This window comes from Hirundo rustica, chromosome 1 (genome assembly GCF_015227805.2).
Source record: "Hirundo rustica isolate bHirRus1 chromosome 1, bHirRus1.pri.v3, whole genome shotgun sequence".
NCBI classification, from domain to species: Eukaryota; Metazoa; Chordata; class Aves; order Passeriformes; family Hirundinidae; genus Hirundo; species Hirundo rustica.
In genome coordinates this window covers 139,388,936-139,415,945 of record NC_053450.1, presented here as the reverse complement: position 1 = coordinate 139,415,945, position 27,010 = coordinate 139,388,936, and the positions used below count along the sequence as shown (strand labels likewise).

Genomic DNA, 27,010 nt, shown 5'->3' with positions numbered 1-27,010 from the left:
TCAAGCAATGTGTTAGCACCAGACCTGGATGGACTGAGAAGAGCCTGAGAAGAACTTTTTATTACAGACCTCAGAAGAATATTTCTTTAAGAGTTTGAGAACAACATATTCGACTCTGAAAGAGCAGTCTTCAAAAGCTTCAACACGTGTAGGTGGCAACCAACAAAACAGAACAACTCAGAACAGAAATCTCCCCTTGGAAACACAGCATGGAAGTGGAAAGTAGGAGAGATGAATCTTGAAGCAGATTTTCAGGAAGTAGAGTATAGACTTGAAAAACTTTAAAGAGTCTGTGGAGGTCATTGCACAGCTGATCAGAAGTCTGAAGTACAATGATGCAGGACAGAGAGGAATCAGGTTGCACAATGTGAAATTATTGACTAAGAGAAACGAAAGGTAGTAAATTCTCCTCTTGGAAACAAAATCTCATGACACCTCAATGATCTCTATAGCTGCTCATGACCTGAACTATCAGCAACAGTAAAATCCCTAAGGAATCCCTAAGGCACCTTTCATCTTCCGAATATTACATTTTCAAATTGCATTTTATAGCCTTTGCATGCATTCAGGTTTTCCAGAAAACTTCATTACCAAATGGACTTATTGATGAATTCTTATTGCTTGACACAGGCAATTTCTTTTTCAGAAAGAGACACCACAAAAACATTTGACATGTAAGGTTGCATTAGACAAGCATATCTTTGATATTTAATGTCTTTTTCAGTTATCATTAAAATTTTGAATAATTTTCCTCAAATGATATGAAGTCTTTTCAGGTCCTAAATATTTGAACTTAGACACTCCGAACAACCCTAGGACTTGTAGTTAGTTTTGCTGTACTGTACTCCCTCTGTAACTTACGGTTTGTTGAATGAGATTGTAGCTGCCATTTATTTCAAACATGTACGTTAACTATAAAGAAATTTATTGTGAATGAGGAAAAAACCTCAGAGGAGCAAATTTGTATTATTTTGGAAATTTAGTGCCATTAGACAAAACAACACACCTGTCTGCAGTGCAACAATTTGCAGGTTTCTGAGGAAAGCTCTTGACAGTGAATGATTTAACCTGGAAAACAACCAAATTCAAGCTACGTTTTTTCAGTGACAACAGTTGAGGCCCATATGCTACTTTCTGCTCATACCTAAAAATAACTTACCCATTCCCTGAAGCAGTTATAAAGCCAGATCACTCGATTTTAACCAACATGTAATCTAACCAATGGGTACAACACCTTTCCTACTGTTCTGTACTTGGATTAATACTTGTGCTTATACCCATTTAGTACTGCTTAAGGGAGCAATGTGAAATGGAACAGTATCAGCACAACAGGCTAAACACCTCCCATGCTATGGCATGCTAGAGACAAATCAGTAAAACTTTCTTCAAGGTGGTATAAGTTTGTATCTTCTGAGCCAGAGAGGGGAACAGGACCCAAGTGTCATGTCCAGAAGGAAAACATTAACAAGAGGGATACTGAATAAAAATGCTGTCTATAGGCTGGGGGTTTTACCACCTGTACTTGGTAAGAGTGAAGATTGTATGGTGTACTTGAAGAGAGTTCAAGTCTGCAGCTCTGGTGAAGGAAGGCATTTTCCCATGCAGAAAAACTAGGCAGGTGATAAGCACAAATCCTTCCCACCTCAGGACATCCAGCTGCCGAAGCAAGCAAAGCAGGCGTGCTGGTGTCTGTGTCCCTGACTGAGCACACAGCCCTCTCACGTAAAGAGTACCTCACTTGACCTCAAGGCACCAAAACTGAGCACTTCAATCTGTGATTGTAATGCTTACCTAATGGTAAGTTGAGTGCTTAAAAGACTTGCCATGATAAAAATTGAAAGTGTATGAAGAAACATGTTCCCTGCTAATGGCTAAACTATTCAAGCATCTTTGGTCTCCTCCTCTGAGAGACACCAACCAAAATACCCATAACCCGTACCTGCTGGTTCCCCTCTGTTGCTGCAGCTGCAAAAATAAGGCATTAGAAACAACAGACCTCCCAGAGGTTACTTATTTGCATTCCTGGCACAGCTCCCTTGTACGGTCCACGAAATGCATTCATTAACAGATAACAAAACAGCAGAAGGCGGCTTTCTTCAAATGTTCCACTCCTTCCTGAGCACAGGGGGAGTCCTCCAAACATTTCACTGATTTATCGAAGAAAAGGCCCACCTTCTAGCAGGAGAGACATATTCCACTGCATTTTGTCGCTAGGCAGTCCTCTGCATTTAACGGCAATTATTTATTTATATGAACTTCCTTCTCCACCCTCCCAAGATTCTTGTACTAACTGTACAGTAAAAACGGCATAAAAGCAGAAGGGCAAAATATTTAAGAGCAAAATTAGCAGTTGTCACCAGAACTAAGAATGAGATGGCAAGGAGAAACCAAAATAACTGGCAGAGGGCCAGGAAGAAACATAACAATTTTTTAAAAGAGAAGTCAAGCTGCTAAGATAGATAGAGAGATAGCAGTGAGATAAACCAACCAAGTGGTGAGACTTCATATGTGAGACTGCCCAAAACAAATATTTCAAGACTCATATTTAGTTGAGGAGCTGTGAGCACTCAGAAGGCCATGACCTTCTTTTTCTTCAAGGTTCTTGAACATTTACTATATATAACACAAGTATTTATGATTTAAAACAAATCCATTCAGGCAGATTTTGACAGGATTGCTTGTGACACGTCTGAGAAAAATGCACTACTTTAAACAGTCTGAGGAAATGAACCTAGCAGATTCAGTGTTCATGCCACAAAATTTCATCTACTTGAGAACAGATACACATGAAGGGTAAAAAACCCCATTTCTTTGAACTTGCTTAGATAACTCAAGATAACTCAAAATCCCAAGAATGTCTGCTGTGCTCTCGAGACCAACAGAGCACTCAGTGTTTAGCAACTGGAACTTCTCTGTGCTCTATACAATTTTCTCTCTTTCACTCTGAATGCTTTCAACTTTTTTCAACTTTTTTCTGTTCTCTAACCTATTTCTTAATGATTTAAGACTAAACACTACTCGAAGATAGATCAAGGTTCCAAACCTTTTCTTGCATTTGTTGAATGTAACAGAGAATTTTTCTCCCCTTTACTGTCTTCTCAAGAATTCATTCTGTTGATGTCCTTGTTTAATCTGATCTGTTATTATTATTAGAACTATTAACAGTAACACATTCTAATTATGGTATCAAATATAGTTAGTTATCTATCAATTTCACATCTACAAGTTCTTGATCACATCTGATGTCTGCTGTAGACACTGGAGAGTCAAACCAGAAATGAGTGCCTTGCACAACTACACCATTTGATATGAAAGGCTTTCGATGTTATCAGGTTAGCCTAGTTCATAGACACTTAAATAATAATAATATATTAGAAAAATATAATATACTAGATATTTCCTTTTCAGATGCGGTAAGTACTGATGTCCCTTATCCTAAACATACGAGATATCCTGCCTTAGAAAAGAATTGCTCTTCTTTATTTGTTAATCCCACAACCAACTGCAGTAATTGCAGCTCATATAAAGACATCTCAGCTCAGGATCAAAACAGATCAGGTTTCTTGTCCTGCAAATCTAGTAAATTGGAATGTGTTTTGGTTCCAGAAAAGTCACATGAAGAACAGCTAAAAGAGAATTTTATTGTTTTTAATGTATTCTTGGTGACATCTGAAATTGGCAGATACCTTATTGTTGTCAATAATTAACTTATTAACCTTGCTTAAGGCTCACACAGTAAGCATTTAGAGTATGTTTCTGATTCAGCTATCTTTCAGAATTCCTGGGTCTTCAAACAACTGAGCATATGAGATTCTAACAGAGCCTTACATTGAATTAATGGTTAATAAACATGTTCCTTAGGGTTTTAAAATACTTGTTACGACAGCATTTTGCCTTCTTGTAGCAACAAATGGTGACTGCTTGAACTGAGTGCCTGTCACTGTGGCAGTAATTTATTCTGATTATGATTTCAAAGATGTAAAAATGCCTTAAGGCTTGGAAAGCAGATACAAGTTTAATAAATATAGATATAAATAGCTGACTAAATAACCCACTACACAGACTTTTATAGATCAGCTCTCTACAGATTTCAAGGAAATGCCATCAATAAAGACAGAAAAAAGGATAAGCTGACTCCATGGTCCAGCAAACCCTGTCAGATTCTTTAAAAAACCCACATCTCAAGGGTTCAGTATGCTGGTGATGCCAGATTAAGAATGTAAGAGAAAGAGTTGAACATTAAGAACACTTTCTCTGTATATAGCATTCCAGTATGTGCTGGGAATTGGGTTGTTAACAAATTAAGCAAGATTTTTACATTCAACAACATACTGCTAAAATATATACTTTTTTTTTTTGACTCTGATTAATGTGACAACTTATACACTTGAATTGACATAGAAGAAGAGGTCTGAAGGTTAAATCATAGATCCATGCTTTAAAAACTGTGGTTATTTAGAACAAATTATTTCCTATAGAAAATTACAAAATTTAAAAGGAAGAAAAAAGTCTGAACAAGATAAAAAGCTTGAAGGAAAAGTGAGAAGGACTTCCTCATGCCAGCATAACTTCCTTTACCTTTCTTGGTAAATGTCACAGAATCACAGAACCACAGAATATGATGAGTTGGAAGGGACCCACAATGATCATGGAGTCCAGCTCCTGGCCCTGGTCCAGCTCCAAGAAACACACCATGAACCTGAGAGCATTTTCCAAATGCTTCTGGAACTTCTTCAGGCCGGTGCTGTGACCACTTCCCTGTGGGGGCTGTTCCAGTGCCCAGACACTCCCTGGGTGAAGAACATTTTTTAATATCTAACCTAAGCCTCCCCTGACACAATCTCAGGCCATTCCCTCAGGTCCTGTCACTGGTCACAGGAGTGAAGAGATCAGTGCCTGCCCCTCCTCTTCCCCTCACAAGGAAGTTGTAACTGCAGCGAGGTCTCTGATCCGCCTCCTCTTTTCCAGGCTGAACAGACCGAGAGACCTCAGTCACTCCTCACACAGCTTCCCCTCAAGGCCCTTCACCATCTTTGTTGCCCTCCTTTGGACACTCTCTCATAGTTTAATATTTTTCTTATATTTATTTTATCTTTTTAATATATCTTCTAATGATTTCAACACAGTCTGCATAAGTACTAGCATATGCTATACAAAATATATCCATGTGATATACATTTAACAAGTTTAAACATTTCTTTCAGTGAAAATGATCAAAAATGCTTTGATTATATAGGAAAAAACTGTATCAATATAAATTTAATAGAAAATAAGAAGTTAAACGAAGACCTAGTAAAATCCCTTTATGAAAAAATATTTCTTCTCCAAACTTTGTAAACACCACAAAGTAGACCCAAACCTCTTTGTAACATCATCTCAGTTGGCAAATGCTGTCAGAGATGAAGCACTGCTGCTGGAACGGGGCAGCCAGCCACGGCAGCAGCACAGGGAATGCTCTCCTGTCAGAAATTCCTAACACAACTGCATTCCACCACAAAGCACCAAGATTGCAGCACACCCAAGGAACACACTCGGCCTTTGTGGTGGATCTGCCCATGTGCACCAGTGCGACACATTCACAATTTATGTGTGTGTATGCTGCGACTATGGCTTGCATTTCATCCAGTGCATTTGGCCCTTCAAGATTACTTTTAAAACCAATGACCCTGACACTGATAAAGTTTCCAAGTATTCAAAGTAAGTGCTTAGGTTTACTTTTGCCTGCTTTTTGGCTCACTGCCTTTCTCACCAGCCTTGAGTCAATCTCACATGGGACATACAAAGCAAGGACCCTCTACTGTCTGCAATATATAAGAGAAAACAAGGCAAGTAACCCAGTAATCATTACTTGCCAAGGGGTCTAAGGCATCTAAAGGACTAACTTCAAGGCTATTTGCTGATGTAAGCCACAAAACCCTTGTCTAATCTAGTGTGTATCTGAGCCCTCCCAACCCATACCAGTGCCAAACTATGTAACACCTAACTCCTTTCTGAGCCCTCTTCAGCTGGTAATGTGTAGGATCCAGTCTTGCTGGCACGGACAAACCAAGGACTGAGTAACCCTACTCAGACCATGGAAAAGCAGTTTTAAATCCCTGGTTAGTTTGAGAGGGTCCCAAGTCCCTTATGTGTAAAGGCATGCCCCCCATGAGGCAGCTCAGGGAGCTGAAGCTGGCCTGGTTTCAACCCACGCCACCAGAGCTGCTCCAGTTTACGTGGAACGCTTCAATGCATTCACTGGCACAGTCTGTACCTTACGAGCTCAGGCCAGGCCCCCAAAAACAGGCAGGTTCAACACCGTGTCTATTCAGAAGAGGACAGAAATATTCATTTGAGTAGAACTGGGACCTCTTCTTGCTGTTGCCCCTTCATATTGCCAGCTTTTCCACTATTCCCTCTGTTACCTTAAATCCCACAGACTGATGCTTTTTACTGAGCGCAATGAATTTTCTTCTACTATTTCCAACTGCTTTGTTTATTATCTAATGCATGTCTTCTCATACAAGTTGGGTGCAGCTCTATAGAAATTAGTAGAGCAGTTTCCCATAGAACCAGTATTAGGCTTTTTTCTATTAGTATTTTTATGGCTTAATATTTTTAAGAATAACTCAAATATTCTCAGATAATTCTCATAAAGTACCTATACTCTCTAAAAGTATAAGAACAGTTGTAAGCTACCAGTCCTCTGAAGATATGAGAAATTCACCATTAACTGTGTCCTTGCTCACATCTTTAATAAAATATTTTTAAACAGTTTCACTGTTGTTATTATTAGTAACAGTCATTTGTAATGTGATTCTTACCCATTGATCAGGACCCTGCTGTGCACGGCACAGCAATGCCAAGCATCCCTGTACCAAAGGGTTCATAATTTAAATATGAGATGAGAAACCACACATCAATACAGAGGAAGCAAAAGGAAAAGAATAAAAGATTTATCTTCTACAATTATGTAAGTGGTGTTTTAGGAAAGGAGAAGAAAGCTTGCAAAGAGTAGTGAGAAATAACTGTATGCAAGCAAAGAACAAGCACTGAATGTACAATCTGTGGTTTTATAAATATGTTCTATAACATGTTGTTGTGAGAATAAGAGTCCTGACTGTATTAAGGTACAAGATGTCATTTGTGTCTTGTTTTCATTTTTATACTGTTTGGTTGCTCGGTTTTGGATTAATTTTCCAGTTTCTATATTAGACTTTTTGTTGTGTTTTAATTCTCAGGGGAAAGTTCTCTATTCTATTTTCTCACTATCATTTTTTTCCTTTTCTCTTTACATTGCTTTTACTGATTAAATCACATGCAATAAGGCTCTGGCATCCTAACTTGTTTAAAATATTAACATCAAATAGTAATGAAAATTGTGAATGATTGAAGTAATTTAAGTTTGATAAATTACCATGTAATGATATGTAAGAGAACTGTATAACTGCATAAAATGTTATTTTCTTCCACTTACAACCTTATGTGGAATTAAAGATTCATTTCATCCTTTAATTTTTTGTAGGTATTTTGTCCATATCTATCACCTTGGAATATCTTTAATTTTTTTTACCTTGGAAATGCTGCCATCCATTTCTGACAAGAGCTTTGATTGAATTGACATATTTCTCTTTGCTGCCTTTTTTTGTTTGTTTGTTTTATTTCTTTTTTCCCCATCAAAAGGGGCACAGCATCATGCCACTGCAAGAAATTTACTCTGGATTCAGATTTCAGAGCGATCAGCATATGGATACTGTATACTGGTTATGAAGGACATGATATTTCCTAATAGCTTCCTCAAAACTTGCATATATTTGCAGATCTGTGTTTAGTCCCACAAAGCCAGGAAATCTAGAAATTAAAGAATTTATATTAAAAAAAACCTCTGAAAACAGTGCTTTTTATATGTGGTTCTAATAAGCAGAGTTATATCCAAGAAATGAGAAAGTTCATATCATATAGGAAAAAGCTGCTATTTGTAAAGAAGAGCTGCTTGCTCTAATGAACATCTTTTGTTGCATCTGCAATACTGTTGTTGCTTTTAAGAACAGAAATCTCATCTCTCCCTACTGGATATGATGTAGATTTAGAGCCAGGCACTAGTCACTTGAATGTCTCCTTTACAGAAATCCATCTGGCTAGTTACATGGCAAATTTTTGACCTGCTGGGCCCTAACTCTACATTTTTTAAACCCTGGCAAACCAGAATTTTTGTATTTTTGCCAGATGACTCTATTATTATCAGTACTAGCAGATATACAGAATAGCTTATACACTGGTATTTGTTGATGTATTTTGATAATTTCATATTGCAACTAATATGTTATATTGTAAACTTGTCTCTACTCTCATAAGAGTTTATATTACTTTTGCCAGTTCTTCTCTACAAGCAAAAAGCTAATTTCCTATTTACATTGGATGATATGTAGTCTTGGGTTAAAAGCACTGATTAAAATTCCACTGATCTCTAATCTCAGAGTTTAGAAAGGAGATGTTTAGAAGTGCTACACAGTAATAAAAACTTTGCGCTATCAGTATTGTATTTCTGTACAATTTTTTCAGTTCGAAGATTTCACTAGCTGTTATATACTTTTGCCTGCATACTGCAAACTGCTTAACTTCTGGCAGTTGATATGAAAAACCATAAAGATACCATTGCCTGCATCCTCTCAGTTCTCAGATTGTAGAATGACCATGGGGATCATCTGTGATGGATGAAGTCTCCTTTCTTAAGGATCTCTTCCAAAAACATCAACTCTTCTCTTTCTCCATTGTAATGCACTGAATTTCTTATCTTCCCTAATCATTGACCACTAATCATCCTTCATGGTGCAACACTTAAAATCTGAGTAGATGGTTAGGAAATACCTAATGCATTCATACATAAAAGAAGAGAGACTGAGAAGAAAAACCAAAGGAGAAAAAAACCCACATAATTCAGCCCCTGTATTATTCACAGGAAATAAGCTTTGAGATGGAGACTCTCTTTTTCTTTTCCTCTGTGTTGATGCAGAGTAGTCTGTCAAGTGACATGGAAGATGATGGGTAGGATATAATGTTTTATCACTCACCTGTACATATTATACTGATCAACATCTTATCTCAACCTCATATTCCAAGGCATGGTGAATTATAATATGACCAGTTTCCCCCTGACAGCATTGGTTTACAACTGCACCCAATTTCACATCAGAAAGAGCATGGTAGTATCAGCTTGTCTAACTCAAGTCTTCCTTAAGCATGAACTGCTTCTGCTTTCGTTCTGCTTTAGATTCTTGTTGATGCAGATCACAACAACCACAAAAGAACTGAATCCAGCAAATTCAGCAAGATTAAAGACAACCTACAGGCCTTTCACTTGACTGTAGGTGTTGTTCCTTGCATCTTGGGTATGAAAGCATAAATAAACAAAAAGAAAAGGCATTTGATGGGAAAAAAAAAGGAACATGCCCCCAACTTTCACTGAAAGACACTTGGATAAGTAAAAAAGGATGACTGAAATTTCTGTCTCATCAACATTCAGTCTCTCAGGTGCTAAACTAATGAGAGAAGATAAATCACTGATGCAAGGGCTATGCCCTACTGAGAATATGTATGTGGTAACTGAAATTTTTAATATTTTCCTTTCTGGCACAGTGCAATCCTAGCTCCTCTATACTATCACAACCTCTTGCCTCTTTAGTTTTACAATTTAATAAAAATGTAGTATTCTGTCTTTCAATAACTTCCCTGTAAAAGTTCTATCACATATTTTGAACTAATACATGAGAGTAGCTTTTTCTCATGAGTCAATTTTTTCATTAATTTAAGTCACTAGAGTAAAATTCAAACATATTCTAAGCATCTTGCTATCAACTCAGTTCACTTGCCAAGTTATCAATGTGATCATCAAAATGTTTGGCTGAGCAAATGATTCCAATCCTTTCTAGCTTATATGCACTGAGACCCACAAGAATTATATAAAAGATATATAAAAGGCTAAACATAAAAGAGTTTCTTCCTCTTTTCTAACTCTAATTCAGCAGAAACAGTGGGCCAAATGAAGGCTTTCGGTGATTAAATTTTTTCATCAAGTGTTCTTCAGTAATTCTTTGGCATGGAAGTGGTCCTGCTGTGGTCTCCTGCACGAGTGCTTGCCAAGCACCAAACAGTTCAGCTTTAGAGGGCAGAGCAATGAGGATGGATTATTAGAGCATGATTCCAGGCTTTAGTATGGAACATACCAGTCCCAGCACTATTTTCCTCCATTTGAATGCACCTACATTTTACCCTCTGATAATTTTTGTGTTTCAAAGATTTTTATGATCAGAAAAGAGTTCCCCATAGTTTTACTTTTCAAATGTAGCACATTTTTAATTTGTGCACATGTTGCTGCTCAAGCTGTATCAAAAAATTTTAAATCCCCTGGCTAAAAATCATGCACCGTTTTTCAGGACTGTAGTCCGGTTTTACATCACTTCTTTGAAAAGAAATCTACAAATTCATATTATGTATAAGTTCATTCATGCAAGTTACTTCAATGGAACTATGAGTAAAGAGGAAAGATCTTGCTCTGCTCCCCTCACTACAAGATTAATTCCTCTGAATGAAGGTCTGGCAAGACTGCACCACATAAGTGCCTGCTAGCTGGCAGTGCAGATATTAATTTAAAATAAAAAGGTCAACAAAAACCCAACGTGGCAGTTGGCTCAGGTCACTGGCTGCTGTCCTTTCCTCTCCTGCTCTCAAGTCCTTCACACATATACTTGGCTAGTCAGTGAACCCAGACTCATACAAATGTGCCCTTTGAACTTAAAAAAAGCTTTCGGAGTAGCAAAACCAGCAATGCCCTCCTACAATACCTACTACACCTTCAAACTGGCAGAAGGGGAAGATCAACTTTTGTCATGGTATGACAAGTAATGCCACAAAGATGAGCATGGGAGTCCAAGATGTGTAAGAATAAAAGAGTAAAATCAGTACATATACCTTCACTGACATATCTTCAGCCTGCCATGTATAAGTCCCATGATATGTTCCAGCAACGTCCCATATTTTATCACTATTCAGAAAACCTACAACCATGTGACTGTATTGCCTGCCTGCACACTGCCTGGTTGGGTAGTCTCCATCCCTGCAGACTTTTCAGACCTACTGGATAAAGCCCTTAGTAACCTTGTCTTGTATAAGGTCTTACAGCTGACTGTCCTTCGCGCAGGAAGTTGGAGTAGAGGCTCCTGAGGTCCCTCCCAGCTTAAGGTAACCAGGGAACACAGCCCACAGACATACACAAACACAGAGAACATACACAAATACTCCTCACCAAATTCCACCCATATAATCCCTTAGAATTTATGAGGTCATAGCTCTACTGAGTTTCCAGTACCGTAAACTTTTGTCATATACACAAGAGATGCCAATATGTAACTAAGATCAGGAGACATACACCTCTGCCCAATCATAGTTCTTAATGTGGATAATCACATATATAACAGCCTCTAGTTATCTCCCTGACATTAGCTGCCTGAATTTTTTAGGATAGCTATGTAGATTAGTGAACAGAAACATGAAGAACCATTACACGTATCTTATTTTTTCTGACATTTTAAATAAACATATTCAAAAAGCAGAAAATATTCAGTGCTTGCTTCCTATCAGTAAAAACAGTCATAAACATTTTTTCTTAGAATGGTTCAGGACAAGGACACGAGTGTTTCCAGTACCTGTGAGGTTTCTGTACTTTGTAGCCTGTAATGCAGAGGCTACCCCAGCTGACTTCTGGGTTTTGCATTTAAAGTAAGCTGGGTCTCAAGAAAAAAGATCATGGTTTACTGGTTGCATGTTAACTCCAGAAAGTATGTTCATCTGACAAGGACATTGACCAAGAGAGACTAACTACTGCATCATCTTCTGCCTGGTTCCCTCACCTCTACGCCCAAGCATACAATGTACATATAAAATCCTTGCAACATGGTATTTAAAATCTGCCTTTTGCATTGACTGGATACTGTCACCGAGACACACAAAGCAATCACACGCAGACAAGAGATTTTCGCAGAGGTTCCTCTGATCCAGCTCCCAGCTGAAAGAGCGGAGACAAGAGAGCCCTTTGTTTATTCTTTTACTTTTTATACATTTGTGGGTCTAGCAGAAGATTGGCTTTTTGGGGTTTCCACCCCTCAGCCTCAGTGGCCAGACTAATTGTCAGTTACAATTGTTTTCAGGTGAGAAATATGCAAACAAAAGACAGAGAATGAAAAACAAAGGATTTGTTTATATTACTTCTGTGGGAAAGGTAGAAAAACTGCTCTAATATTCTACAGTAACTAAAAGATCTGACTCCATTTATGAAAATCAAAAGGCTAATAAAGAAACCCAGAAAAACCAGGGTAACAGGATACCTAATCCATTATGATTCAAATAAACAGAAAGACCCTTTCCTAGAGTACTACAGAAATCTGTAGTGATTATTTTAGAGCAGACATTTACAATGTGTCCTTGGACTTCAGTGACATGAACACCAAAGACAGGCATGTTCTTTACCTGAACAAGAATAAAATTATGACTGTTCATTCTAAAAGCTTTGAACGCTATTTTTGTGAGTAAAGGTAATACAGTTATATCCTGAAAAAGAATCAACCTGAAACATCTGGGGTATCAGAGCAGACTTCCAGCACTAAATGTGTTTGAAAAGCAAATTTTTCAGTTGGCCTCAGTACACATCAATGTTTGGAATAAACAGTGACTGTGTTTCTGTAGCACATCCCTTATTTGAGGGCCAAATGCATGAGTATTTTGTAGGATTCTATTTTCACATTCATTAATGTCAAAACCAGAGCTTTCCAGTGACCTTGCTCTGGTCAGGACTGTTATCACTAAGGGACCTACCACAGTCTCACGCTCCCAAACTTCACAGCTCATTTCTTCCATGTGAACACACATACAGATCATTTGAGGGGGAAAAAACCCCATATCCCTATCTGAGCTCCATGACTCCCCACTTTCTATTACCTCTCGTAACACAAAAAGTTAGGTGATTTTAGCTTGAGTGTGAAAGAGGGAGTAAGACAGCCCCAGAAACTGATCTTAACACACACAACAAGATGTCTGAGCACAAAGTTTATTCCAGGATTCGTTACTGAACTACTTCATGAGCATCAGGAAGTCAATGTCCCCCACCCCACAGCTCCATTTCTCTAAACTGATAACAATATTGCCTTGTTATAATGTGCAGTTTGGAAAAACAGGGGAAAGCTGTAATGAATTTGGACTTTTTAATCAAAGGAAGAGAAGAGTAAAAGAAAAAAATCATAAGTTTTTAAAAAGATACTCTGCAGCTTCCAAAGCTAGTCCATCTTATGATCTAGCTGACTTCACTGTTACAAGGTTCAGCTTCATTGTCTAACAACTTTCACTTGCTGGAATTTAAATCTAGTACTTCTTATCTGTTATATCAAGAACATGGAGAAGAAATTATTCCCTTGGTCTTTGCATCATCATGCTCACTTTGATCACTGACTGTCGAAATTACATCATATCATTATATCATGCAACCTGCTGCATGTATTTTGGAGTTTCAGTTAATGTAGACTAGCAGTATGGGAGCTATTTAATATAGCAGGTAATCCTAGCTTCCTAGGGTGGAATTCATCACCATTTGAGGCAAGTACCTCAGGCTTCATTTATAGTCCATGAAGTGTTGGCCATGATGCACCTCATCTTCAAGTTCCGAGTCTAAAACAAGTCATAAAAGGCTCAGTTCCTCTTCAGGATTTTGTGAGCATAGGGTGACTGTCTCAGCTATGGATGCACACATAAAAAACAGAGACTCAGAGAATTTCATTTGCAAGGGAACTTTGGAGGTCATCTAGTCCAGCCCCCTGCCCAAAACTAGGTCAGGTTGCTCAGACTTGTGCCCAGTTGAGTCCTGATACCTCCAAAGATGGATTTTTCATAAACTCCAGACAAAGCGTTTTGGTAATTGACAATTCACACAGTTAAAAAAAAGTTTCTTCATATCTTGTCAGAATCTCCTATTTTTCCACTTGTGCCCATTACAGATGTCTGTAATCAGCTGAGGTCTGACCCTAAATGCAATTAACAGGCTACTCTCTTACAACATTGTGCTACTGCTCACTTTATTTGAAGGTATTTGTAGCAAGCAAAGAGTCTTTAAACTTGCACTGTGTTCCAAGCATTAGCAAGACAGGGAATTAAGAAAGGTCTAAAGGTTTCAAAGCAGTTAGTATTTCTGGACAAGGAAAGCAATGAAATTCCTCCCCTCAAATGCCAAGTACTGAAATTAAGGGACTCATCCATAAGATAGTTGGGTTTTGGCTTTCTGTTCAAAATCTAAGAACTAAGAAATATAAACAAAATCAATTAGAAAGCCTAGTGTTCATTTGAAGGAGCCAATTATCCATTGATAATTGGAAAAACTAAGTAAAGGCCAATTAGAGGTGTTACTATGAGACTACAGGAAACATAAGAAATAAGAGTTTCAAAAATGAGAGCTGCCCAGCAACTTCTGAGTAAAATCTATGCATTTGTAATAGACAAAGCTCAACTGCCTGCTTATAATTCAGGAAAGATCAGTGTTGTTATGAATATAGCAGAACTTGAATAATAAATTTAGGTGGAGACCATCATTTGCACTTCCCATTTGGTTAGAAGGGCATTGTAACAGCTGTTTTTCTCACCAAAAGCAGCTGACTGGTGATATTATTTTTCAATTAATGATGTTACACTATGAATAGATTACTGCATGTAGGCATGAAAACAACAACAATTAGTGAAAAAAATTCAGCAATGTAACAAAGTAGGTTTTGGGTTCCATTTAATTGGAGGGTAGGGAGAGTCAGAGATGCAATAAACCCCTTCTAGACACAGTGAAATTTGTATGCTGAAAGCTCTCAAAACAATCTGAGACAGACTGAGCAAACAGATCTAGAAAAAGAAAGAATTAGGGAAGTGTAGAAGAGTGGAGAACAAAGATGCCAAAGACTTAAAGCAGTGTTGAGAATATCTAAGGGGATTTTGTTTTGAAATAAGAATGTAATTTTGCACTGAATCCTCACATGAATAGAGATTTCAGTTATTTAGAACTGAAAGGCCATCCCTTAATATCTTTACATTGTTACATGCACTAAGCCAAGCTGTGTAATTCCACACTTGGTTGAGTGTGAAAGTAAAGCTTTTTAGTTTTACGTTCCAAATCACAATAGAAGAAGAGATGATAGCAAAGGAAAATAGCCTTGTGTTGAAAGACAACACCCAGTTACTGCAGTGGTGCTTATGAACTCCATTCCATACGTTAACTCGCATTTCACACTATCTGGGGAGAGCACAGCCTAATTTGGGTGTATAAGATGTGAGATTTACATTAAATAGTCTTAGAGCTCTAATGTACTCTTCTAGCATAAAATGAGGATCAAATCAAATAGCTGAAACAATGACCTCTGGGCACATATTACTGAGCACATCTTTAACCACATCATTAGGTCACAAAATATTCTCAATTCCTCTCGGAAGCAAATAAAAACACCAAATAACACAAAGGGGTAAATAAATATGACCCAGGAAAAACAAAATCTGCTTTGCAGGTACATGACTTATGACCAACACGTGTATTGATAATATATGCTGTACACCCTGCTATGAATGAATATCAGCGTGAATGTCAGCTGGTGCAAACAAGACTGTTTAAAGCTTGGGTTGTCTTTCTCGTGTCATTCTGCTCTGCTTTGTGCTCCGTTCCCAGACAATAAGCAGGTGAGCACATTTAGATTCTGTCCATGTACAGCAAAACATCAAGAATTCCCATTCCAAGGACTCACCCCTCATAATTCACACCTCGCAGCTTTTCTTTCTTAAAAAGACTATGCTTTATAGCTTTCACACATTTACTGTTTCATTGTCTTGCCCTGAATCAGAAATTGATGAAAACTTCCTTGCCATGAAATTGAGGGACAGGGATATTGGAAAGCTGATCTTTCTGATCTTTGATTTTATGAAACCATATTTTTCTGGTTGGTGAAATCAGGAATAATTTCTCTGTCTGAAACTGCAAAGGAACTCCCACTACCACATTTGCTACATCCCTCCCCTAAACCCCTCAAAATAGAAATGATAAAATTGCTCTCTTTGTTTTCCCCCAAATCTGTAGGAGTAACAGCCTGATTACCAATTCCCTATATTACTAAGAGAAGAAAGAAAAGTGCCCCAGCAAAGAGTGTGGGAACATAAAACTGCTAGAAGAGAGAAGCCATGTCGTACACTTTGCCTGTTCATTTCCATTAGAATGTGTTCTCAGCGGACAGTTTTATATAGTAGGAGCTGGAGATGCACAGAGAAAGATAAACTCTGGTCAAGTATCTACATCCCATCTGAGACATGGGCTAAATAGGAATTTCCATCAATTTTTCTTTCCTCATAATACATTAAACTGTCATTTTGCACTCGCTGTACATTTAACATCCTTAACGTCAGTGGGGAAAAAAAAAAGGGGGGGGAGGAGCTTAAATGTCAATGAAGAGCTGAGGGGACACTTGGGTTGTTGAACTTTACCCTCCCAGAACCACTTCTCCCCCTGCATTTATAGGCTGCGGATGGTCACCAGCTCTTGCATCCAACAGCATGGTCCCTCAAGTCAACTGCTGAGAGAAATCTTTCTCCACAGTGGTGTCTCAGTGTCCCAGGTGCTGAGCACCTGAAGCATGAAGACAGGCAGCCACCAAAGAACGTTCATCCTTTGTGAAACACAACAAATGGAGGACCAGGACAAGAGCTGGGAAATGAACTGAAGAATGGGTGACAGGTGAGCAGACCACAGACACAACTCCAATGAGCCATGAAGAGGCTTCTCAGACTCTGGAGCTGAGGCTGTACAGACACTGACTGGTTCTAATTGAGCATCTGCCTGAGGAAGCCATTACCTGGCCCCAGGGTTCTCTGAGACACCAAAGAGGAGATAACCATGGAAAGGAAATCCCTTACACAATGCTTTAAGCTACTAATTTCTGTAAATGCTCCACAGCACCATCTGAGGAAGCAGTGCATAGGCTTTCTGTTCTGTTCACTGGAAAGATATATGAAAGAAGCTCTGAAAACCCATCGGAGAAGTATTTATTGCAAGGTGTAAAAAACTTTTGTCCAACATGAAAAAACCAAGAACTTTAATTTCCTTGACTTCTGCAAAGTGAAAGATAAAAAAATACATAGAACTATCCTAAATATGCACACACTTTTCCTTAGAACTGAAAGACGCACACTATTAAAAAAGAATGTATAAAAATTCCACCAGGGTTTGTGTTTATTTATAATATTCTTCACACATTCTACTGCAGTTTATTTCCTGCTTGTTCTGCAGCAACTGAAGAGTTTTGTTATCTAGCTCATCTTTCAGTAACTACATGATGGTCTGTAAAAGCGTAGAAAATTCTGACTACTGAGGAAAAGAGAACATAAACACATTTTAAAATAGTCCACAACTCTATCTTTGTCTCCCAACCTGCATGCTTTCTTGCCAGCTTCGTTCAAAGTACACTTGGATGTCTTGCTTTATCTAGTCATTGTCTTGGGTTTATGTGGCAATTAGCAAACTCAGTTTTTCTGTGACTTTTGAAAAGAGAATGGACCCATATTTCTGTGAGTTTTGTGATATATTTCTCATGTGACTGTGAAATTACTTTTTTTTTTTCACTTACAGGATAAGGGTAAAGCCATCTAATTTCCCCAAAGACATGGTATTGAAGATGCCACATACCTTCAGAAACATCAAAATACATGCCTGTAATACACTGAAATAATTAATCTCCTTTATACTACATTCCAGAGAAATATTTGGTATAATCAGTGTCTTTCTTTTACATACCTTGCTTTTTTCCCCCATACCATAGAGCAGAGAGATATTGTCTTCCAAAGCACAATCTCCTCTTAAGCCAGAAAACCCCAAACCCTCCAATTAAACCACTGGCAATTTCCACCAAATTGAAAATGGAGATTTGTTACAAATATAGTAAAACATTTGAGTGTTTTTAAGAATATTTACAGAATACAGCACATTCTGTAGTCAGATTAAACTAACAATTAATAAATAACTTTTACATTTATATTTTCACCAGAGTAATTCACAAAATGTTTTAAAATGTTGGCAAGGGTGTATTTTTTTTAAAAAAAGTTATAGTCTGACTTACTGGGAAGTACAGAAGAAGTGATCCGAAAAGAATGGTTTCCAACAGCACCAGTCCTGAAGCCCTGATACTCTAGAAGACAAAAACCAACACAAAATATTAGAAAATTCTCTGTTTGCCATTTTCATAAAGGTACCTTCACTTTTGTCAGTATAACACTTCCACAGTAATGTTCATTAAGCTGTCTGTCATGCTTGCATGCTCCACGCTCTTTAAATCACAGGCCCATTACAGTGGTTGTGTTTTACACAGTTCAATTTAAAAAATCTTTTTCCTATGTTAAATAGTATTCAACAGACATTAGCTGGATATGATTCGAAACTGCTAAATTTGCTCTCAACACTTAGGGATCAGGGAAATTACAGACATGAATTTAACTGTAGAATTTGTTCTGCATTGTTTAAATTTCAAGAAGTCCCTAGAATATTTTTGCTCAATTAATATTAATGACTTGGCTTCCATAATCAGTATGAATAATCTACGATTTTACTGAATATAGAGCATGGCCTTAGACTGAAATGCATTTACTTTCCCTGAAATTTCTGTACCAAGATGTTGATTCATTAACTTATCAGGATTGTAAAATACTACGCCATTTCCTTACTACATGTTGGTTAAGAAAACCAACATGGTTTTCTTAAATCTTAAAATTAAAAAAAAAAAAAAAAAATCAATTATTTTTCTTAATACAAAGTATGGTCCAATAAGTTTGATGATTTATGTACAGTGCAACTGTGCCTTAGAGCCTTGTCTTAGTGACAAAACATCAGCACTTGTGAGAAATATGAAACACTTGTGAAATTCCAAGGGTTAGTGACTCAAAGAATTGACCACTGCAAAAGCAGAGGTGCTTTGCTGATATGTGAGGTGCAGCTCAGGCGCAGAGGCTGTGAGCACCAGATGATGACCACAACAAATCAATCTTTGTTCAGGAAGAAGCTGGGTTTGAGCCAGATAAGCCAATGGGAAGCAGATCCTCAGAGGTGGGATAACACTTTTTATCATGCCAGTGCCCTCCCTTCCATGAGTGGCTCCAACAGCATGCGAGACACTGGCAGAGGTCAGTGAGCTCATGTCCCTCATGACTGAGCAATACTCAAACTACGAAAGAATACTTTTTTTTTTTTTTCTTATTGTGTACAATGAATATACCAGAATGGCCAACAAAGCAACTGAAATGAGCTTCATATAGAGAAGATGGAAATTATCTAAAACATCTAAAGTGCTTTTAACTCCAATTTGGACGTTCTTTTCTAAGTAAGTTTTTCACATCCTGATCAGTCTTTTCTTATCAGGCTTGTTTCTGGGCAGCATGATCATAGACAACCTGCTAGGGCAAAGAACTTCAGCATTTCCAGCTCTTCTTCCATAACAATAAATTATCCCGTGATTTTCTTCTCACTTGTGCTCTGGTAGGGACCATTCTCTGTGAATTCTATCTACGCACTTCTGCTTCCTGCCTTAAAAGAAGCGTGGTTTACAGAGCAATGCTGGAATTCAAAATGGGCTCGAATCCAGGTTTTGACAGTACTTTCACCTCAGCCTTTGGTACCAGGAGAACAGGGGTGGGTTCACCTAATGTTTACAGGTATCACTGCTCTTCTAAACAGGATTCCTTGCCAAATGGAATAGATATTATAGCAGAGATGAGTGCTATCCACAAGGATGAAGAAAAGCTCAAAACTTCAAATACAAAATAGTACAGCTATTTTTACATAAATACAGAGAAAAGAAAAAAAAATAGGTTGGAAATTGAAGTATAAGCATTCTCCCAAACTACATTTTTGAAACTGTTGGTTTTCTTTACTGCAAAGAAAAAGAGATATTTTAACACTTAAAATATTTTTATTTCTTCCATAATGACTACTATTGCCCAAGAAGTTCAGAAGAAAAAATTATCCAGCACTCAAAATTTAATAACAGGGTTTAACTAAAAGAAGAAAACCAAACTAAAGCAGAATGTTCCAAAATTAATTTACTGAAAATATTTTATTAGCTATACAGGTATTTCCAGAAGTCTGTGAATAACAGTTTTTCCACCGAAAGCTGAATCTCCCACTGTATGGACTTTGCAAACACAGGTCCCTAAGGCATGGCTGGGCACAGGATCACAAATGCTTCACTTTATGGGCATCTGAAACATACACAGCAGTGAATATGCCCATACACCTAGGAAAAAAAGCCCTTGCTCCTTTAAGAAAATAAACGAAAGAAAGGAGACCAATGATTGCCCAAAGTCTCCACCAGCTGGTATCCGCCTGTACAGGCTGCACAAATAAAATTCTCCAATGAAATTCACAGAAATTAGGGCATTTTAGGACACAGCCCTGAAATTTCATACAGTGAGAATTTCTTCCACTTGCGTGTAATATTTGTGCTTTTTTATTATTATTATTTCTTTTTTTTTTTTCTTTTTAACAGCTGCTTGGGGTGTTTTGCATCTGTCCTGCTTGTTGGCATTTATTCCTAGTTTTACTTATTTCTCTGGCTGTTCATCTTACGTTCAGTTTGTTTATTGCCACTTTCATTTCTATCTTTTCTTATTTGTGTCAGTAGAACTGTCCTTTCTGGATTTCCTTGTCTCACTCGATGGTTACACATTGATGACACTGAAGCAATACTGCAATTTATTTTGTTTCTAGCTTCATACTAACTTGCACACTTAGCTACCTATACCATTCACTTATCTAGGTCTGCAAAGAGTACAGTTTCTGAAGGACTGATTTATGTCTTGGGATTTGCTCAGTCTTCCATCCATCCATTCTATCCAGGTCACATTAGTAGCCTTTGAGATAAACAGTCATTCTTTATCCTTGAGTCTGAGAAAGTAACACCATTTCTGTGAAAAATCCCATTAAGAAATAAAAGTCATACATGCCTCTTGGCTACTGCTAAAGGGTCATAAATAAATGTTTAATAATTATTTGCACAAGGGAAATTTTAAAAAGTGTAGCTGCCCAAGGTGCATCAAGTGTAACAAAACAAAAGCTGAAATTATGTATAAACAAGCACAGATGATGCCACATTTCAACTATTTGTTGGCCTAAGCAATCCAGGAAACACAACAACATTAATTAGCACTGAATTTTTGAATGTCATCACATAAATGGAGTGATATGAGTGTCAGAGTATTTTCATAGTGGAGAAAAAAAAAATAAAAGCCAAAATACAATTAAAGTCATCCTGTATCAGTTACATTATGTAACACTGAAGTAACTGAACTGCAGACTTTTGGTGTTAGTCCAGGAACTGGACCAGTGCAGGCTCCTCCAGGGCATATGTCACTGTGTATTATATGAGCTTGGTACCATGGAAACCTAGTGAGAGGGAAATGTTACCATATTTTGATTTTTTTTCACTTTTGTTAAACAGTTCTGCCACTTCTGTAATATAAAGAATGACCAAAGAGGGCTGTGATTTACAGAAAATTTCCTTTTACAAAGGTCGTTTCACCAGAATGTGAGATTGCCTTTCAGATAAATAAAGCATAACAGAAAAAAAATATATATCTATCACATAGAAATATTATTTTATATTTATATATAAAATTTATATATATATAATAGTAAAAATCATATTAGAGAAAAATTCAGATACACTTTGGTCTCAACTTTGAATACATTCATATATATTAAACTGGAAGGGGTATCTACACTCCATGTGTAACTGAAAAGCACATATGGATACACGACAATGGTAAAGAAGCAAGGAATACAGAGAACAGGCACAGGTTTGTTCTGCTGTGAAAAGCTGATATATTGGAAGTGACTAGAGAAATTGCTATGCAAACAGTCCCAAAAGAAGTGAAATAAGAAGTGTAGCTAAAGGTAGATGGAGAGGCAATGTGCTCGCTCTGCAGTGCTCCCAGGAGGACCCTTGAGGTGCAGGGTCCTGGCAGATCCATCCCATCTGCACATGAGGACACAGGAGGTGTGATGAGACCTTACAGGACTGTATTCCCAAATCTGTCTCTTACTTCTCTGAAAAAAACCCTTCCTGGTCAAATTCTTTTTATTCCTGGTACAGGTGGTTGTTTACTTCTATTAAATGAAAGAAGTGAGAAGAGATTTTTTCAAGTTGAAAATACATGGTCTGAAGTGGAGCTGGTTGAAATGTTTTATTACCAGTGGCTTTTCTTACTAAAATATACCTTTCCAACAAATAACTTCTTTCCAGTATGACTATATTTTTGTCTTGATTTCCACATGCTGTTTTTCTAAAGCCCATTGAACCTTCTTCCTCCATCTTATCCCATTTACCTTTTCCCAAACACAAAGACATTGTTATCTTTCTTAGTGAAAGAGCTGTGTGGAAAAACTAAGGGAGTACTAATTTTCAAGAATTTTATCTCAATTAAAGCTTACTTTTAAGAAATAGAAAGCAGAAATTCTGTCCCCAAGGCTGAGTAACAGCAACATGTTTGGCTCTTCTGTTAAAAGATAGAATTTGGACTTCCAGTTCCCAGACACTGATTTTAGGAGTTACAGAAAAGAGTGGAACTACATTTCATAGTGGTGATTATCCTAATTTTATTCACACCTGGAAGAGAAATATTGAGGACTAAAGAATGGGCACAAAAGCAATAGGAAGGAGTTCTCTGAATCCTCTGTTAGTACCCTACAACAGTAGTGTCATAAGTTATTTATTGTCTTGATAATAAATTCAGGGACTGATTAGGACTGCCACCCAGGAAAACAGAAATGTTAAATTCCATAACAAGGCTTTGCTTTAATTTTATAATTGTTGGTTGAGGTACAAAACTCAAATAACTCATTCCCAACTAACTGCAGGAAAAACTCATCAATTCAAGGGAGAAAGAGTTGTACCTCTTTTGAAAATCTCTCTGTAAAATAATAAAGAGGAAATTGTGTGTCCTGCTCTACCTTTCATCACACTAACAAATACTTTTAACTTATTTGAACCCTCCTAATAGAATACAGATTACACGTACAGAAATAGTCACAGCAAAGGCCAATTTTCCAAAGACAGGCCTATGTTATGGGCTGCCATTTAAACTGTAGTGACAAATTGTTGGAATTTTCTGGCATTTGCAGGTTTTGTGCAGTATTCCTAAACCAAATATAATCCTCATGTTCTTTCATTTCCCTTTCAAGCTTTTGAAGAATACTTACATGAAAGTTGATTTCTTTTCCTATTACTAGTTATAGCTGAGCTCAAACAGCATATAATTACTAAATTTACATTTTAGTTGAAAAAAAAAAGTCAGGAAAAGCAAAGGCCATCAATCATAAAGCAATTTCATTAAAAGTACACAAGATGTCAGGCATCCAAGAAATCCCAAAATATTTTATTTTTCAATTCATGTGGCCCTTGATCCTTTCTGTTGAGATATATTATGATGAAGGTAAGGTGTTCTGCATTTAGAAACATGGGCATTGCTGCATCTAAGTTGCACTACACCACCTACAAGACAGACATTTGAGAAAATAGTATTTGCTGGTGAAGAACCCTCACAGTAAAAATGGTTATTGTCCCAGGGACATCTTTTCTTATAAGGGCAGAAATTCCTTCCTTGAGGACATACTTCTTAGATCAAGATACCTGCTTCTCATCAAATAGTGGTGAATATATACATGAAAGAAAATTAGTAATGAAGTAAACAACCAAGTTCAATTTCAGTCTATTTACAGCTTTATGGTTAATTTAAAAGATGAATATTACAATGACAATCATCAAAACTCTGGATCACTTAAAGTGTCTATTTCACTAGGTTATGCATGCAATTAACACTGAAGTATGTTCCTCTGTTTAGTTTACAAATAGCTCCAGAACACCTGAACTAAATTTCAGCTTTCTTATTCAACCTATTACAGAAGATAAACCACAGCTCACTAAAATTGTCCGTGTAAATTGTAGGTCAATTACAGAAATAAATTGTTTATGGTAAAAGGATAAAAAACCCAACCTGACTGCAAAGTTTAAGATTCATAACATCTCAGAGGAAACAAACTGAAAAATATGTGAGAAGCACTAGAATAAATCTGATTGAGATAAAAAAAATCTCATTATTTTCATGACTTAGAAGGCAAATTAATTATAGAGGAAAATCATTATATTAATTTCAGATCAATCAAAACCTCATAATTCTGAAGGTTTTAAATCCAACTTCAGTTTATTTTATTCACTTTTACTGTACAAGAACCAAGGGCTAAACCACTCCAAATTAATATAAGGTATTAATTTCACAGATTGCATCTTAGAAATCATAATCCCAAAAATGGTGAGATTTTTCAGCTCTTCAGAATTTATTAAGATAAACAATCTCTCATTAAGTTTAGCTCATGGAACGTATGTTTCACTGTAAATAAAAGCACATTTGTCTTTGAAGGAAATACTGCTATACACATCTTAATTATTCTTCTTTCCAATGTATTGCTGAAAGGCCCAGCCCCAGGGAAGCCTCAAGGTAGTGCAGACTCTGCACAAGGAGAAAGTGAAAATGGCCATGCTATCTGCACAAAGTTAAGAGTTTAAGACAAGGGACAGCATATGGATAAGGGCAGACGAGAAGAACAACAGAACAAGGCAATATCACATTTCAGAACTAGCAATTAGTAGTCCCAGCCAATCATTATCCCACTCTTAGTCACATACTTTGTCAGCACTTAAATCTGAAGAAATGATATGGAGAGCAGGGGGATGCTTTCAAAAAGCCTCCACCAAGCATGAGGAAAGTATGAAGGGAAGAAGGGGTGTTTTTTGGAAAAGGTGACAAGATGAGGCTGGTGTTGACACTTCTGCATCGAAGAAATGGCATTAGGAGACAGAAAAAAGCTCATTTGGGAGTTGAAAAAAACCAGAGATATACAGCTCATGTAGGATGTCAAGAGGGATATGCAACGAGGACAACGGAAAGTGGCAGAGCAGTAAATCATGTGCAGCATCATTTCGAACAGACAGCAGCAGGCTGTGAGTGCATCTGCCACGGCCAGCTGAAAGGACATCGCAATAGTCAAGACACCAAGCTGAGACAATAAACTTAGGGCTGCAGACTAGCAGAAAACATGTCTTAAAAGCGAGCTCAGAAGGAGTTCAGCAAGGCTTAGACATAGCCGGGGGCACAGCGAGCTCCAGAGTCCAAAATGGCATTTGGTAACAAGCAGGTTGTTACAGTAACTATGAAAGCAGTAGCTGGGATGTCCTAGAGGGAAGCTGGAGGAGATCAAGGTTTCTCTTCTGCTATATTGAAGTTGATGAGAAGATGTCAGAGAAAAATGTCATAATTTTATTCCAGATAGGGGAGGCATGGCTGGGACAAGGAAGGCAAAAAGCAATATGACCGTATTCATAGCACAAAGTTCTAATGAGAAGCTGACAGAATGAGCCTGCTTCTGAAAACCTTCAACTTTTACCCAAAAAAACGAAGAAAAAAATGAAGAACAGGAATATGTCTTAGTCTGAGTGATTTGTTTTTAGCTTGTACCACATGCTATAGCCAAAATCAACCAAACAATCAAAATATTAAAAACAGCATGAAGTTTCTCTGAACATTCTACCATTAACTAAAAGTTTTGCAGTCACAAATATGCAGTAAGAAATGCAAGACATTTCCTAGAATAAGGTTTCCAATACAGTTTTATTTCCACTATTTGAAAGTTCTCATGATACTTTTTTTTTTTTTTTTTTTTTTTTTTTTGTGTTTTCGTTCCCCTGTTTCTTAATTTATGTTACTTCTTTCTTCTCTCTGGGTAAAACTTCTAAAAACCCCTATTTTCTCATCTTCGTAAGAGCTTCTCCTTGGTTAAATCATTTTTTTTTTTCACATCAAAATGGGGTCTTACTATTAGACCCTTAAAACAAAAAGAAAGGTCTGCTTCAAACAGAAGCCTTCTCTTAGAGAGGGAGGCATGCCAAAGACCTCATGCAAGCCACCAGGGATATCTAGCATTTGCTATTGCTATTGATTGTACAAGGAAGGTTCACAGCAGGATACAACTCCAAGACAAAGAGCAGGATAAATAAATAATGTTGCCGTTATTCTGCTGACATGATAGGAAGTCTCTTCCCAGCAAATCTGTAAATGCCCATTCAGGAACCCAAATGAAATTTCAGACAAATGCAATTGTCCTAAAGTTACTGCATCAAAGAATCAGGGGGGAAAGATTATTACCACATGACAGACCATTCAGTCTACTCAGATACCCTATAAGGGCTATAAATACAAGACTCAGCAGGCATCAGAGAGTAACAGCAAAAATCTTAGCAGTTTGCTCAGTTTAATAGATGACTCTGAAAAAACCTTGGAAAAACTTTTCCATTATATAATAGTTGTCATTGTTGGAAAACATTTGCTGGAATTCAAGAATTCAATTACTTAATTTTTCATAATTTATTTTTAAAGTGAAGTCATAGTGTAATAGAACTCAATGAACATAGGCCTTCAAGGCTACTACAGGTTTTTCTTTGGTGACAGCTAAATCCTTGGCCAGCACCCTACACTGAAAGTGCTCTACCAGCTCCATTCATTTGAACTTTGGGGCTCTGTGTTGCAGAGTTTTGTGGAGTATTGGTGAAATACAAGGTAACAATGATTCACAGTCTGCAAGGTCTTATGCAGCAAAACATTAACAAAGCAAAGGCCAGGAATCAGTTTCAATGTCAAAGTGGAGCAAATGTGTCACAATCCATGGCTGACTCACATCACTTTGAAGGCAGTGCACTCCTTAGAAAACCATGAATGTTTTCCATATGGGCCCCCGAAGGTGTTGTGCAATTCAACTTTGTAGAGACAAGCATTGGCTTAATATAAAGTTATACAGAAAAGATTGAACCCTTAGAGCTACTCTGAGTATTGATGAAAAGTTATTTTTATGACCTACCTTATCCATTAGGAGCAGAGT

General features: G+C 37.4%; 1 protein-coding gene across 1 annotated transcript in view; it reads right to left on the bottom strand.

The window, feature by feature from the left end:
* Nucleotides 1-27,010, bottom strand: part of GPR158 (G protein-coupled receptor 158) — a 194,241-nt gene that overhangs the window by 65,810 nt on the left and 101,421 nt on the right. Inside the window, exon 5 of the mRNA XM_040075372.2 lies at nucleotides 18,153-18,221. Within this exon, the coding sequence (XP_039931306.1) occupies nucleotides 18,153-18,221 (69 nt within the window). The remainder of the gene's footprint in view (nucleotides 1-18,152; nucleotides 18,222-27,010) is intronic.